This window comes from Lygodium microphyllum, chromosome 21 (assembly GCF_053477565.2).
Source record: "Lygodium microphyllum isolate KBCC chromosome 21, Lygodium_microphyllum_v1.1.10, whole genome shotgun sequence".
Lineage (NCBI taxonomy): Eukaryota > Viridiplantae > Streptophyta > Polypodiopsida > Schizaeales > Lygodiaceae > Lygodium > Lygodium microphyllum.
Genome location: NC_141155.1, coordinates 19,582,945 through 19,597,638, shown reverse-complemented (window position 1 = coordinate 19,597,638; position 14,694 = coordinate 19,582,945). Strand labels below are relative to the sequence as shown.

The 14,694-nt window shown below is 39.0% G+C and overlaps 1 protein-coding gene across 1 annotated transcript in view; it reads right to left on the bottom strand.

Moving 5' to 3' along the window:
• The window catches only part of GSH1 (glutamate-cysteine ligase), a 102,742-nt gene extending 100,786 nt beyond the window's left edge, over positions 1 to 1,956 (bottom strand). Inside the window, exons 1-5 of the mRNA XM_087661470.1 lie at positions 1,268 to 1,956; positions 804 to 954; positions 503 to 610; positions 327 to 419; positions 93 to 176 (exon numbers count right to left, since the gene is read on the bottom strand). Of these exons, the coding sequence (XP_087517596.1) occupies positions 93 to 176; positions 327 to 419; positions 503 to 610; positions 804 to 954; positions 1,268 to 1,530 (699 nt within the window). The 5' untranslated portion in view covers positions 1,531 to 1,956. The remainder of the gene's footprint in view (positions 1 to 92; positions 177 to 326; positions 420 to 502; positions 611 to 803; positions 955 to 1,267) is intronic.
• Between the last annotated feature and the right edge of the window lie 12,738 nt (positions 1,957 to 14,694).

The window sequence follows — 14,694 nt, the reverse complement described above, 5'->3', positions numbered from 1 at the left end:
AAGCAAGAGCCAACCACAAATTGAACACCCCTCTCAACTGACAGGATTTTACCACCTCTCAATCATCCTTTGCTGAAAAATTCAGCACATACCTGAACTGTGCATGTTCGAAACATCATATCATGGCCGTGACTGCCCACTTTAGGCATGTAGTTCCGCATGATCTGATATCTGCCCTGCAAGAAAATCCCCACCTTACATCAAGAATCGATTGACTCAATGTGCTCGCAGCAAAGAAAAGCTTTTAAGTGAGAAGTGACATGTCAAACATCAATTCGCACTGATTATCAGCATCTTTAACTGAAAAGACTGTAGCAGAATTGAACCTTCGGCATAATTGGGATGGCACTGATGGGCCATTTAGGATGAAATCCAATTCCTAAAAATCCAAGCCCCATTTCCTCTGTTACTGCCTTGACCTGCATATGCAGATCACCACATGGAATCAGCAGACAGAGACTCCAATCTTTACAATAACCTTTTTCCCATTTCCACATCCTACTTGGTAAAGGTGAGAGTTAACTTCAGCACATGTTTGGTGCAGTGTCTCCAGAGGAGCACCACTGAGCTCAAACTGACCTCCTGGCTCCAGAGAGACACTTTGTCCATCCTGCTCCACAGACAACACAAACATCACTCATATGAATAGTATACACAGTTCTAATGGATGTGCCTACTCAACCATGACTACGCACACAGTCTACCACAGAAGATATTGTAGATAGTCTATCACACAATAGCCTTTTTAAAACCACACTCAAGTGGAACCCTCAAATCTTTTTGAAATACCCATGCTTATACACCTGTGTAAGTCCAATGATGCGACCATCTTCTGTCAGTCTTTTCCAATTGAATCGTTCTGCAATGGACTCTAGTAGCTGTGCAATCTGATCATAATTCATGGGTTTCAAAGTCCCCAACTCGAATCCAAACTTTTCATGCTCAGTTCCTATCCTGCAGCAACACTTGTTCAGATGTGTAACATTGAGCATGGTTGACAACAACATTAAATCAAGCCGTAGGGTTTCTTGGAAGGAGCTTCTATGGCAACTGCAGAACCTCAAAATAAGTGTCTTTGCTAAGATCTTTCCCAGCATGCCCAAATGTAAAAGCCATGCATAATCACATGCAGATGCACGGCACACCAATGCAATCATTCTCCTGTTGGTTGAAATTGCAATATGGACTTGCAACCATCCTCCCACTTTCTTTAAGTGTTCCTGTAAGTAGACGGTTGTTTCTAGAGAAATCTTCCCGACTACATTACCTCCATTTCTGTTTCGGCTTGCATCCGGAAGCTAAGAAGTCGATCAGGTCCTGCTTAGTCAAAGGCTCAGTAGCTGTAGCAACCTCTTCTGCTGGGGCACTAGCTGTGATCCTTAAAGGCTTTCTGTGTTTATCCGCCACCATTTTCAAAGCCTCGTTTACCCTCCTAGGGACAGGCCAAAACATGCTGCTCCGCAAAGCACGCTTTTCTTCAACGAGAGAGCATGCTCGATGCCCGCCATGAAGCTCCATAACTCGCATCATGATGTCCTAGCTTGAGGGAACAGGCGGCAAAGCTCGCAAAGCCTTCCTGTTCGGACCTGTACGTAGACCTAAAACATGGTAAAGGCTTGTTCGTGAATTCTGCCAATCCTGCTATTAGGTCACGGCGCGGCAAAGGTGGGGCGAACCGTGCGGTCACAGTGGGCAAGCTTCTGTGGCAGGCCCCCCAAAAAGTGCGCACGACGACTGAAACGTTGGCCTAGGCTTTTCTTGTCTACAGTGTAGCAAGCTCTGTATCCTGAGAGGGTGAAGCTCGCCCTCGCTGCAGTGTTCCGCGCTGTCTCGTCGTCCGAAGGGAGGCTGATCGACGGCTCCACCACAGCACAAATGATGACTATGACGGTAACGATGATGATGATGCCGATGACCCGTGTGCATCAATGATCAAAGCCTGGCGACTTCACGAGCCTTTCAAGAATCTTTTGAAGGCCCGCTCTTTTAGACTTTAATTATTGAGATTGAGAATCTCAGAAGCGAGATCCTTTCTTTTCATTTGGATGGCTCTAATGGAGTCTTGTCAGCTCCGGCAGCACTTTATTCAACACGTGGCACTCTTGGAGGGCGTTCTCGCGCACATTGCGAGTGTGCTGTCCTTGTTGGCAGTTGTTTGTTTCTTTTCCAATAACTGTAGAGTCAAGACAAGTAGACACTCCAACTTCCTAGTCTCCAAGAGTCTAAGGAGTGAAGCACTTGCTTAACTTCCTAATGGCATGGTGCTTTTGATATTTTATATAATGTGCTTTACTTGCCTTTCAACACTGTTTTTTCTTAATAATGTGCATTGTATTAGTGTAAGTAATATTTACATCCACCAAGATTGGAGTGGACAATTTTGGGTTGAATGATTTCAGCCCACAAGTCAAGTGACCCTCCTTTTCATCCTTAGGTGCAATCCTATTGCACCGCAAACCATAACAACCGTGTCACCCTAGGGCTAATGGGACAAACACTCGTGATACACTGCAAATCTTTGAGCTCCCATAAGAGTCACATCACTCTCAAGCTAGTGGGATGAACAAAAGGTCCGAGTTCTAAAAGCAAGTGGTCAAACCAACAAGTTTACAGATGATTGTCACAATGAAAGTTGCTAACAAAATGTGAGAGCTTGCTCCATGTCAAAGTGAGAAACTAATTGGCGTGACACTTTTTCATAGATCAATGGGAGTCATTCTACAGCCTTCTAGCGTTGGATCTACTTTGCGCAGAGCATCTAAACCGAGGCGGACTCATATCGCACTTGGTTCACACAGAATGGAAAACGAGAGGGATGCATCGCTCGACCTCTCTACTCGTAGGGTAAAGTCCCATTCCAGTCCCCTAAAACAATATGAGCCAGGGTTCTACCCTACATTAAATAAGGTCAATACATCATCGTGATTTGAATGTTGAGAAGCCTCCCAGTTCTCTGCGACCACCCTACTGTAGGACGGACCCGTCAAGGGTTCCACCCACCCGCTTCCCTTGATAGCTTTAGTTTCCTACTTACCTAAGGACACATTAGTGGTGACATATACAAACAGCTTCCTTAATTATCCCATTAGTCACATGTTCCTTTATGTAATTTTATGCACTGATACGAAAACAGATCAGACAAATTCCTTGAAAGTAAACTTTATATTAAAATATCAACTGAGATACAAATCCCATCCATAGGACGATTCCCGCAATCTATAAGGATGCGCCTTATTTTCCTTCAAGTTTCCGCCCTTGCACTAGTAACAGGGTCTCGACATTCCTTACGGAGTCACATAGACCATCTAAGTAGGACTCGGAGGCAAGGGATTTACAGCCAGAGCCCTCCTGGCACTCGAGCATCCTCCTACAAACAGACGTTTCTACGAAGAGACCTCTCACAACGAGTTCAATCCACATTCTCGACGTGGCTATCAAAAACCCCCTTGGATAGGGTTGGCGGCTAGCTCAATGCTCACATGGTCTAATAAATTTTCTAGGCGGGGGGTGGTGGTCTAATAGATTTTCTATTTCAAAACACATGGAAACAAAAGTAGAGTTTTTCAATAGTGCTTTGGGATGTCTTCCTATTAATATGGTCCAATAATTATGTTATTTTAGATCACAAGGGGACCAAAATAGAGCTTTCATCATGCAAGATTGACAATATTCAAGGTAGAAACTATTATCTACTCTTTTAACACCTTAATATACATTGTACATCTCTTCTTTTAGCCCACAAATTATTAACCCTCAATAACTTATTAGTTTAGTAGTATGGCATGTCCTTGTGCTAAATGTCTCCTATTTCTATTTGCAAATGATGCTTTGTCTAATACTACAATTTCAAGGACTAGCTCACCTCCAACCAAGCTAAAGTTAACGGTGATTGTATGACTTAAGTTGCAAAAAGATGTGAGGGAAGTAATATTTAATACAAATTGCGTCTAACTTTTTGTTATCACTAGGTGTTCACTCCCTTGTTTAATACACTTACAATAATATGTTTGAATGCATTAGCATGATAATGTTGAAGCTACAACAAACAACTCACATCTGAATATGTTCTTGTCTTAGGGTATGGGAGCTAATATAATTAAAAAGTATCGAGCCGTTGATTTATTTGCATAGCAATAGAACTATACTAGTCCATGATATGTAAGGTGCATGATTTGTAAAGCCAACATTTGAAAAAACAATATTAGCTTTAAAGGAGCTATAAAGTTGCTATTATTTAGCAAAAAAATGAGTCATGACAAGCACCTTCTTGTGTTTTTACACTTGCGGACTTTGGAAGTTCAAGGCGCTTGACCAAACCATTAATCCCAAAATGTTCCACTCTCTTGTTGAATTTCATTGTAAAGTAGACGATTCTCTAAGGTGAGCGTGAAAGAAATAGGAGATCATCAATCACCTTGAGTGTTTTTATTTGAATTAGCTAGGGTTAACATGTCACAACATATGTTTACCTCTCTTTGATGTTTTCTCAACAAGGGCGCACTATCGTGCGCAAGAGCATTGCCCTTTTGTCCTCTCTCTCTCTCTCTCTCTCTCTCTCTCTCTCTCTCTCTCTCTCTCAACTCTTTAACTCAAGTAGTGAGACACATGTGGTATTTAAATGATGAGATGCATTTTATTCTAGATCGAGTTAGGCCCATTGTACGTTCATGATGCTTCTTTGGAGTGTTGTGCATGATATTTTTGAAGGAAAATGATGCTTAGTTTACATTCATATACTTGAAGGTAATTGAAACATATCAATTTTATGTATTTTGATGTATGCATTAGCTGAAAAGTAGTTATAATCAAATGAAGCTAACAAATTTTGAGCTATCCCTCTCACAATCTACACAGAATTGGCATTATCACAATTGCTCAAAATATATAGGGCAATAGCTTTGGTGTTTTGATATTTTCACACAATTATCATAGTGTACCTTTATAAGAGTACAATAGTTTTTTTTTTAAAGCACAAAACCGTGCTACTTTAATAGCATGGCCAAAGAGTTGGCACAAATCTCTTCATTTTTTTCATAATTGTATGTAATTGAGAAGAATATGTATTATTATGTTCAATATTGCAAGGACAAGTATTAAAAAATAGTTATGAAAATGCTTTCCACCCTATGACCAAGATCAAACTTGTGACAGTTATGTGTTTCCTTTGGTACAAGAGCAAGCATGTTTAGAAGGTACTTTCTTCCCTCCATTAACCAAGGCACAAGATTTCACAACATTCCATGCATAGCTTCAATATTTTGTTGCATTTGCTTTTGACAATTTGTGCTTTTGTAGCTTCCATTTGGATTAAAATAAAACGAATGGTGGCTACATCTTGATGTGCGCATGAATGTGCATGCAATGTTGAGAATTAACTACAGTATATAATTACACATATTTTTTAAATATCAAGTGACACTTCTCATTCAATGTCTTGAATAACAAATTACAACAATTTTGTATGCCTTACAATGTGTTCTTAGTTAAGTAACCTAGATAACTACACATTGCTTCTAAACTGTCACTATGGGTAGTTGAATCACTTTGATCATGCTTTTGTTGCAAATAAACATTATGTGTGAGATATTTTTGTACGTATTTTTTATAGGTGTCTAGAAACATTTAGATGTAAGAAAACATGTAGATTGGTAAACTAACATCAATAACCCTTTATGCCACACAATGTTGTTTGCACCAATCCTAAATGACTAAAAGGAAATCTCCATTCCTAGAATGACAACATGAATAATACTTAAAATATTCACAACAAAGAAAAAATCATAGTGTAGTGTTTTATATATGTGTGTTGTGAAAATATAGTAGATGAACATGTATGCTTTTTTTTTTTGGATAGAACTCAAACGTTGTTCCATCTTGGTCACAAGTGTAACCCCACGTAACTCTAGGATGTCGTAAAGCTATCTAGATTCACCACTTGGTGTTCCACATACTTGCTCCATAGGCTACATTCACTAGAATCTCTAGATTGTGAATAAAATATACATAAATAATCTCCAATCCCATGTCCCTTTTTTTCAATTCTAGTTGAGTCATTAGCTATGCAAAATGTGAGGCATTGAATTTAGTAAAAAAAAAACTCATCACTACTTTCTCCACTAAAGGATTTATTAGGTCCTCCTCTATATATATATTTATAAAACACATTAATCAATTATCTTGAAGTTTGGGTTTCTTATGCCACTTATTCTCACTACATTGTAGTTGTATCAAGCTTGAACACTTAGTAGTTTGTTAGACATTATCAACTTTGGATCATTTATGGGTGTGTATTGGGAGCTAGTTCCAAATCAAGCATCATGCCACATGCTACTCACAATGAAGCCAATATCATCAACTTGAACTTTACAATTATGAGTGATCACAATAGTTAATTGCTATAGCCAATGGTATGTCGTCCCAATAGATAGCTCAAACATGACTGCTCCCACCACTCTTATAACTAACCTATGGCAAGAGCAACTTAAGTGGAAGCTTTGATTTTAAGGAAAATCATAATAAAAAATCTGCTTCAAATATCTTTTGCACTTATAGAACTTCTAAATTTAGACAACACATGATGGAACTTTCTTATACTAACACAAAAGTTGTAATGATAGGCATGATATAGTATCTTTCCTCGTGACAAAATAACATCTACAAATATAGCATGTGCTAGAAAATTCCAAGCACCTTAGCACATCTAAAGGTTGGAGAAAATCAAAACCAATAGCTTCTCATAGGTTTGGATGGCCTTCTAAGCGATCTATGTGTACTCCAATTCATTGTTGAGCTTCATATTCTACCACCAAATTAGATCCTAGCTGGAACCTATATCATCACACATACACAACAATGAGGAGCAACCCTCTAGTAGTGGATTGGAGAAAGTAATTGCATCACATTTTGACATCGCAAGGCTTTAGTCAATCTTTTAGCTTGATGTCCTCACAAAAAACATGATGTTGCATATGGGTTTGAACTATGTCATTGCATATATGAAAAGTAGCCCTGATTGCATCAAATTTCAACCTTAGAGTTTTGAAAGCCTAAAAAATGTGTTCAAGTTGTACCATTGCAAACATACGACATGTATGAAAGCCTCAAGACTAACATCAAAACCACCTCCATAACCTTCAATTTAATGCTATAGAATTTCTTTGCATGGATGCTTGGGTAGCACAATAATTGTAAAGCATACTGAATGATGTGGAACAAACAACTTCCATAGCCACAAAGTGACAAAAGATTCCACTTGTTCTCATAGAAGCAATGTAGATATTCAACCTTAGTATATATAGAGACTAAGGATGCTTACACTGAATATGAGGCTGTGGAGAGCGCAATAAATGCATGAGAAAAAATGTCTCTTATTAAAGAGAGAAGAAGATATCATGACCTCCAAAAAATGCCAATTAAGAAGCTTTTGCTTCTTAAGTGAAAGAAAGAATGGAAGAAGCAATTGTACTTGTAGAGATAGGAAAAGAGTAGGCCTTTATAGCACATTAATTGGGTGACTGAGGCAAAAAGAACGAATGGAAATGCAAAAAAATGATAGTTTTAAGACATGTTGAATAGCAAAGAAAAGAGAGAGATAGTCAAGGCAACAAATTAGGACATGTTGGATAGTTTTAAGACATGTTGGATAGTAAAGAAAAGAGAACGACCCTCGTAGGTTATCGGAAACAACGAGATCTACAACTTTTGTGTTGGACATTTTTTCATCTGAGCAAAGCACAAAGAGATATCTCGAAATTGGTACTACATAATAGGTCCTGGAACAGCCACATCTTGCATGAAGATCAACGCACTCGAGTCTCTCTCCAAGAAGAAAAGCTCTTGAAATGCTACAAAAGAGGAGGCTCTCCTTGGGTGTGGGGGAGGTGAAGGGAGCATCACTTTGCATGAATCAAAGAGGAGAAGAGGAGCGAGTGCTGCGGAAGCCCTGCCAAAATCGAGTTCCAAGAGGAGGAGAGAAGGTGCAAGTGTTGCGGAAGCTCTGCTGAAATCAAGTCCCAAGAGGAGATCCCTGCACATATTTTGTAGGAGAGAAGGTGCAAGTGCTGCGGAAGCTTTGCTGAAACCAAGCTCCAAGAGGAGATCCCTACACATATTGTGTAGGAGAGAAGGAGAGACTCAAGAAGGATCAAAAGGTGCTAACTTCCAAGTTGTGCAAGTGTTAGCCGGTTGTATACCATGCAAGGAACCATGATCTTGTTCTCAAGATCTACAAGTAAGAAGTGGTTTATGTGTAATGGGGGAGCTTGCTCCTTGTCAATAATATAACTCCATAAGGGGGGGGACTGACCCATCTTCCAGTCCCTAGTGCGTTGTCAATCTCTCTCTCTCTCTCTCTCTCTCTCTCTGTATATATATATATATATATATCTACATCTTTCTTTTCTCTCATATGTCCTCTCTTTGTGCCAACATAATATTTACCATATATCTTTTAAGTATATAAGAAAGTCGACCGTATATCTTAGATCTTATAACACTAGCATGCAAGGACAAGGGAAGCTTTGAAATGTGGGAAATTGGGTGGTATGAATCATCACTCATCTGTACATACCCTAGATTTTGTAAATCTTGCATGTCTCCAAATCATTCAACATAACTAGTCATATGATTAGATAAACTTGAATTGATATACCATACATCATCATGTGTCCCCTTTCCTATAATAACATTTATCATATACTATATAACAAAAAGACACTCATTTTTTTGTTCATTCTATCATAAAGACGATACATAGTTTCCTTGCTGCAATTTATTACTGTAGACTATCCTTCTTAGCATAGCAATGGGCTGCAATATAACTTGTTTTCCCACAATAATGATAAACAATATCAGAATTGCCAGAACCTTTGTTCTACCATCCACCTCTTCATCTAAATCTCCCCTTGTCTCTAAAGTTTTAATGGCCTCCTAAAACTTGCATTTTACCAGATTGTTGATTTCACCGATTTTGTTGATTATCACTAGCACATCCTATATCATGGCCTCTTAAAGACAATCTACCATGCCCCCTTCCTAAACTTGAGCAAAAAGCTTGGACCTACTCACCACTTCTTTCAGATTATTCACCCTACATGTTGATCTCTTCGGTGATCATGAGAGACAAATGGCTTATATATATATATATATATACACACAGAAGTGACAAATGATTTCCAAGCCTTATTATTGTTAGGACCACCCAAAGGAGATGAAACTAAATCATCATAATTTGGCATTGCATCAATAATTGCTAAAGTATATGTAATGCTCCTCACCTTCAAAACATACTCATTGTCAAACGATTTCCCTTTCTCCAAAGTATTCAACTCTTGCTTGAGCCGAATCTTCCATGCCTTTGTATTTATTGAAAACTTGTTCTAAACAATTATGCATGATACATGTGAAGTTTTTACATTTCTAATATACCCTAGCGTAGTATTATCAATAACTCTAGATAGACAAAAACATCACCTTTTTGTTCTTTATATTCCATTCTTTCCATGCCTTAATTCATATGCAATCATAGGATTACTCAACTTTGGCTCATTTTCTTCACTTGAAACGAACTTGTAAAGGGATTTTCCAATAAGGAAGTTTATCACACAAAACTTCCATGATGGGTAGTAGTTGTTCTTGTCTAGCTTCTCAATGATAGGGTTTCCACTATTTGCTACCATTGTCATAAAATTAGTACAAACTAGCAAGTAAGTCTTTTGCAATCTTTCATAACAAGTGCATAGTAATATACCAAGCAGCCCTTTTCAGTGATGACCACTTAGTAATTTGTTGGGATAAAGGACCTTTATTCATCTCCATGTATAGTACACATGTATTACTTAGCTATACATGTAAATGCACCCTTACGTGCCCTAAGTATAAATACATTTTATTCTTTGTGTACCAATGCATTGTTGGTACACCCAAAAAAATTGAATTGTACTCTCTCTCTATCACTCTCACTCACCTGCTCACTCCTTTAACTATGGCTCTCACCCTATCAACAACTGGTATCAAAGCCCAATGTTTTGCACGTTTTTCAAGACAAAGGGTAGCTGATAGTGTAGGTAGCACGCGAATAGGTCGTCATGGCTTGTGCAACATAGGCCGTGCTAAAAACAACCAGTGGCGGGGAGTGGGCGCCACCAATTGTGTGACGACGGGCAACAGGCGGGTGTGCGATAGACGGGCAACAGGCGGGTGTGCAATAGACAGGATGACTAGCAGGCAATGAGCAACAGGCACACAACGTCAATGAAGCGGGCAATAGGTGCACCAGACGGGACGGATAGTGGGGCGAGTAGCGACATTCGTGTAATAGGCATCAGTCGTGTCGCCAGTCCCGCAGCGCAGTGTGGCAGGTCAACAGACCCCCCTAGATATATGCAAATATGGCTCAAAATTTTAGGGCTTTTCCCAGATTTGATCCCGTTTGTGCATGTACTGACATTTGTGTCAGTAATTGCAAACATTGTGCACGTTGACCTCAATCAAATTGGGGATTTTGTCAAATTTGTGGGAATTTTGCTCATTCAAGTAAAATTTCCTAACATCGGATCTAGAAAATTTAGGGCTTTTCATACATTGGGGAAATTTTGCTCAGCTAGGTCATATTGGTTGACATTTATGCACTGTTAGACCTAGAATTTAGGGATTTTGTACAGAAATTGGTAAATTTCTACAGTATTTACCTATGTAGTAGAGCTAGTTTATGTAAAAACAACATAGATTTATTTCTAGTCGGGCAAGAACACTAGTGTATTTGCTGGTTCAACTTGTGTTTTTGTAGTTCAGTGCATTTACACTTGTGTTGGTGATAAAATTGGCTGCAACTTCTTCCAGTTCTGACATTAAGAGTTTAATGGAAATCAAACGGTTTGATGGTCAGGGCTTTGACCTTTGGAAAGACCGTATGTAGGGCATATTGTTCTTAACGGATTATGAGGATGATTTATAGGAAGATAAACCCACACAAATGTCTAATGCAGATTGGGCTAGAGTTAATAAAAGGGCTGTGGCTTACATAAAGATGGGTGTCAGTGATGACATTTTGATAGCCATTAAGGGTTTAGATATTGGTTATGCAATATGGGAGAAGCTGAAAACTACCTATGAGATCACCACACGTGCTAATCAGGTGCATTTAATGGGCAAGTTGGTGAATATGCGATTAGATGAGTCCAAGCAGCCTACAATTGCACTTGAGTGTATCTACTCACATTTTAAATCGACTCAAGGATGCAAATTTGGATTTTGATGATAAGTTGAGGATGATCTTTTTGATCATGACTTCCTGATTCTTGGGAGACCTTGGTAGTTTCTCTTAGTTATAACCCCAATATCTCATATGATGGTGTGAGGGGTTCAATCTCGAATGAAGAAATTAGACATAAGTTTAGTGGAGAAGGCAACAACTCAACTTATAATGTTAGAGGCAGGGTTGAAAAGAAAAATGCAAATGTTGGATAGAGAAATAGAAGTAAGAGCAAAGGAAAGGAAATGAGTGACATTACTTGCTATCAATGTGGTTAGAAGGGCCACAAGAAGCCTGATTGCAGGTATTACAAGAAGGAACAAGAGAGAAATAAGAATGTAGGAGACAAAAAGAAGAAAGAGGATAAGACAGATGCATCTAAGGCAACCAAAGGCAAGGAAAAGGCCAATGTGGCCTCCAGTGTAGTCATAGAGGGGCTTTTGGATACAGAGGTTGACGTACTAGTGCAATTAATTACGATGCTCTTGTATGTCACATGTAGTATTTGCAGATTACCAAGGTTGATGTGATTGATGCACTTTTGTTAGTTGATCATGGTATCACTCAGATTTGGATTGTAGACTCTGGTGCCTCTTTCTGTGTAACTTCTTGCTTGGAGTGTTTCGCTATGTTCAATACAAGTAGTTATGGAAAAGTATACCTTGGAAATAACCATGCTTACAACATTGACAGGATTGGCATTGTACACTTGTCTTTAGACAATGGATAAGAGCTTGTGTTGAAAGATGTTAGATATGTGCTTGGCATAAAAAAGAATTTACTATTTGTTGGTCAGCGTGACTTGGATGGTTACACTACACTGTTTGGTGGTGGTTTGTGGAAATTGAAAAAGGGTTCCATGCTAATCGCAAAAGGAACCAAGAAGGGCATTTTGTATTGTTTGCACTGTAAAGCTTTGAATGGCAAGTTTATTGCAGTTGTTGAAATTGGTTGTCTTTTGGAGTTGTGGCATAAGAGATTAGGCTATATGAGCCAGAAAGGACTTGATGTCCTTACCTCTTTGAAGAGAGTTGATGGAAAAGGCTTTAAACTTGACTTTTGTAATGATTATTAGTTTGGAAAGCAAATGAAAAATGCTTTTTACTCTGATGTCTCTCGTAAGTCCAATGTCTTAAACTTAGTGCATTCTGATGTATGTAGTATGCCCATGAAATCGGTGGGTGGTGCTGCATATTTTTTCTCTTTTATTGATGATTTTCCTAGGAAGATTTAGGTTTAATAGTTGAAAAATAAAAGTGAAGTGTTTGCTGTTTTTAAAACTTTTCATGCATTTGTGACCACTCAGATAGGTAGAAATCTGAAACACTTGAGAACTAATAATGGGGGTGAGTTCACTTCTATTGAGTTCAAGTCTTTTTGTGACTTGCATGGAATTAAGAGGGACCTTATAGCTTGACTGAAAGATATAATAGGACTTTATGTGAAAGAGTGAGGTGCATACTATCCACCACTGCTAATCTCCCTCATGAGTTTTTGGGGAGAGACACTTAAAACCGTGGTTCACATTTGCAACCGCTCTCCAAACATGTCCTTAAATAATCGCATCCCTGAGGAGGTTTGGTTTGGCAAATCGGTCTCATATGACCATTTATGGATATTCGGTTGTGATGCCTTTGTGCGTGTTAGAGATGAGCTGAGAAGTAAACTTGATCTGAAATCCACCAAAGGCATTTTCATGGGATATGGTGATGAGGGTGAATTCGGCTATAGAGTGTGGCTACCTCAGTCTAAGAAATTATTCATAGCCATAATGTTGTGCTTAATGAGGCAAAATTGCTAAAAGGTACTTTAGCCTCCAATGAAGACATGAAAAAGGTCAAATTTCAAAATTTGCAGCCACCTATTACTTCAAATGATGAGCCTCATGGTGTTGTACCACGGGCTGAAACAGATGATCAGCCGGTTATTTTTGAGCTAGATGATGATGGAAAACAAATAGAAGCACAAGGAGGTCACGGATAACAAGATAGACTTGCTGATTATGAAAATGCAAGTGCTGGTAATGAAAATGAAAGTACTGTACAACATGAACAACATGCTGAAAATGGCTTACAACAGCCAATAAATGCTGAAAATAACATACCTCTGGATGTAGACCCAATTCTTGAAAATGTAGATCATTGGGTACATAGGTCTACACGTTTAAGAAGGCAACCACATAGGCACAACCCCTCTTTGCACTATGTGATGCTTACAGATGAGGGTGAGCCTCTTACATATAAAGAGGCCAAGTCATGCAAATTCAGCAATAAGTGGGAGCTAGCTATGGAGGAAGAGATTAAATCTCTATATGCTAATGATACTTGGGATCTTGTGCCATTGCCCAAATGAAGGAAGCCTCTTCCAAAAAAATGGATTTACAAAGTAAAGACAGTTGATGGGAAACCCAAGTACAAGGCAAGACTAGTTGCCAAAGGGTATGCACAGAACTCTCACAATTGTACTGGACTTAGAGTTGTACCAAATGGATGTAAAAACAACTTTTTTGCATGGTGACATTGATGAGGAAATCTACATGAAACAGCCTGAGGGTTTTGTAGTTCTTGGAAAAGAGTAGATGGTGTGTAAACTAAAATGCAACTTGTATGGGCTGAAGCAAGCACCACAACAGTGGTACAAAAAATTTGACACTTTTATGCTCTCTCATGGGTTTACATGCAGCCATGCAGATCATTGTTTGTACATGAAAAAGAAGATAGATGGTAGCCGACCCATCATACTTGTTTTGTATGTGGATGATATGTTGCTAGCTAGGAAAAGAAAGACTAGCTTGGATGCTCTCAAAGATCAGCTAAAATTAGCTTTCTCCACCATGAAAGAATTAGGGAATCGAGAGCATATATTGGGCATGCGGATTCGTAGGGATAGAATACAGAAATTGTTGTTCTTATTCTCAAGAAAAGTACATTGAAAAGGTGCTGGACAGATTTAACATGGCTAAAGCTAAGACTTTTGGCGTGCCCTTACGTCCATATCTTAAGCTTAGTAAAGCCAATAACCCAAAAGATGACATGGAAGCCAATGCTATGAAGGGAGTCCCTTATGCATCAGCTTATGGCTCTCTTACGTATGCTATGGTTGCTACTCATCTAGACATTGCTCATGTAGTGGGAGTTGTTAGCAGGTTTATGTCAAATCCTGGCAAAACACATTGGGAGGCTGTCAAGTGTATTCTTCGATACCTAAAGGGTACACAAAGAAAGTGTATTTGCTATGGGCAGGGTGCACTTAGTTTGTAGGGTTATTGTGATATAGACATGGTAGGTGACTTGGACACTTGAGGTCCACTAGCGGGTATGTCTTTACAATTGCTACTGGGGCCGTTTGATGGTGTTCCAGGTTGCAAAACATCGTAGCATTGAGTACTACTGTAGCTAAATACATATTAGCCTATTGAAGCTTCTAGGAAAGCTATATGGTTG